General features: G+C 54.9%; 1 protein-coding gene across 1 annotated transcript; it reads left to right on the top strand.

The window, feature by feature from the left end:
* Nucleotides 1-213: 213 nt before the first annotated feature.
* LOC8036958 lies at nt 214-1,888 on the top strand. Its single transcript, XM_002403820.4, has one exon. The coding sequence runs from the start codon at nt 215-217 to the stop codon at nt 722-724; it is 510 nt and encodes a 169-aa protein (XP_002403864.4). The 5' UTR covers nt 214; the 3' UTR covers nt 725-1,888.
* The last annotated feature ends 227 nt before the right edge of the window (nt 1,889-2,115 follow it).

The raw sequence follows: 2,115 nt of genomic DNA, 5'->3' as shown, positions 1-2,115 counted from the left end.
CATCTCGGGCACGTCCCGCGGGTTCCTTAAGGGACTGACCCGACGACCACAGCTGAAGATGCATTGGACTGGTCCGTGAATGGCAAGGTCGCATCTACCATTGGTCGCGCAGACCCGAGAACAAGAACGCAAGCGCGCCGTGATGCAGCAGCGTAGAACACGGCCATCTTTCGTGACACTGGGATTGCGCCTTTTGCTTCGATGGTGCAGGGCGATGTGGCTGGGCGTGTGGCTGACTGGGCTGGCGTGTCTGCTGCTGCCACCGGCGACCATAGGCCAGCGCGACCGTCGCGAGGTGCACAAGCGAGCTCAGCCTCCCAGCGGCGCCTCGTCAGGTCCCGGCGACGGGGCGCATCGCGAATCCGGGCCCTCACAGACACAGTTCTTGGACGTGCGCAAGCTTCTCCAGCTGGTCCTCTCGCAGTCCAACGAGGACGGTCACGCCAAAAGAGGCCAGCCCGAACTGAGTCATCACATGGATGCTTCAATGGCGGAGCTGGTGGCCGTGCAGACGCTCCAGGGTGACGTTGCCTGGATTGAGGCCAGGTTCGTCAACGAGTCCCACAAGGCGGGCCACCGACATCGGACACGACCTTACACGCTCGAGGAGCGGATGGCGTTAATCTTGCCCGTGGCCGCCTTCCTGCTGCCGTTCCTCGTCTGGATCTCCTGCATGCTGTCCTGCATTCGTCGTTCGGCCGACGGGAAGGGGGGGTCTTACTGAGGCCCTCCGACGCCGCAGCCTCCTACAATTCTTCTCGCATCACGTGCGTTCCTGGGGTATGGTCTTGATGCGCCCCGGGACCTTGGCACCAAGGCACCCCTATATAGCCTCATGCGGTTAACGTAAATCTTGCAACTGGTGAATACATGCATGCCTCTCAAGTGCGCTTACAAGCTCTTCTGCTCTTTTAACACTTGTTCTAAGCTTCATTCTTTCTGTACTTCCCGTTACAAGGCGAAGAGACATTTCGTGGGCTCTAGGCGGAGCCGAGTTTTAGTGAGGGCGTTAAGTACAAGACGCAGGCGATGCTGGTGCTCCTCAAAAGTCGCGCCATATACACGATGATATCATCCAGGTATATCAAAGCCATGGTCAACCTTAGATGGCCAAGGACCCGATTCATTAGGCATTAGGTAGTAAATAGCTAGTGAAAATTGATAGTAACGGTCAGAAAAAGGTGGTAACTGCTGCCCTTACTAACTGTTGACTACCTATGGAGCGTCTGAGGTCGTAAATAGCTAGTAAAAAGCTAGTAACGGTCATAAACAGGTACTAAATGCTGCAATAACTAACTTTTTGCTACATTTTTTCTTCTTCTTCTAATAGTGTACCGCTCGCTAGGCTATGTATGGAAGCTAGGCTTCCGTACATATGTGTGGAACCTATCTTCCATACATATTTGGAAGCCTAGCTCTTTAAGTTTAAGGACTGCTCATTTCGGTACCACGTCGCCATTTGCTTCCAAGGGTCTTAGCCACATTCACATCATTGTAGAGCCGCCGCTTCGTACGATTTCCGCCTACCAAGGCAAAGCGGCGCTCGCCTTCTCCATTGGTCGTGTGCGCATCCCCCGCCTAGGGGTCGGGGTCAAGCGCAGAACAAGCTCCCGTCGGCGGCAAGGTCGGCGCCGTCGCTTACGCTCGATTTTTATCCGGGCACGCTCGCTCGACTCGGGGGCAGCGGGGCACCGAGAAACGTGCCCGCCTGCCGTCCCATCCGACTGCAGGCCCATGAATGAAAACGCTCGGGGAGGACGACGTCGACGAGTACGCCACCGAGAGCGAGTCCGTTACGCACGGCGCTCGGGCTTGCAACGCACGTAGGCGCACCGTCGCCGCATCGTTTCAGATCTGTCTTCCGCCTGCGATAGCAGTTACGTGAAGACACGCGGTACTACTTCGCGTCGCTTGAAAGGTGAAAAACCGGATTATTTCCACAAAAAAAAATAAAGATAAAAGAACGCGATTTGTTGATACTGCGTTTGTCTCGTTTGTCTTTTTTAAACGAATGCCACGGTGAATGTGATGAGATAGGAGGTTCTGGAACGTCTTGATCGCGTGACCTGGGGGATATTAAAGATTAGGATTCACTTGAGGCTGACTGAGTCAGGC

Source organism: Ixodes scapularis, unplaced genomic scaffold (assembly GCF_016920785.2).
Source record: "Ixodes scapularis isolate PalLabHiFi unplaced genomic scaffold, ASM1692078v2 PGA_scaffold1__304_contigs__length_218370807, whole genome shotgun sequence".
Lineage (NCBI taxonomy): Eukaryota > Metazoa > Arthropoda > Arachnida > Ixodida > Ixodidae > Ixodes > Ixodes scapularis.
Note: the sequence above shows the minus strand (reverse complement) of the source record. Positions and strands in the feature narration are given on the sequence as shown.

Excerpts from the sequence above, each read along its gene's own strand:
- LOC8036958 (XM_002403820.4), top strand. The coding sequence starts at position 215 with ATGTGGCTGGGCGTGTGGCTGACTGGGCTGGCGTGTCTGCTGCTGCCA.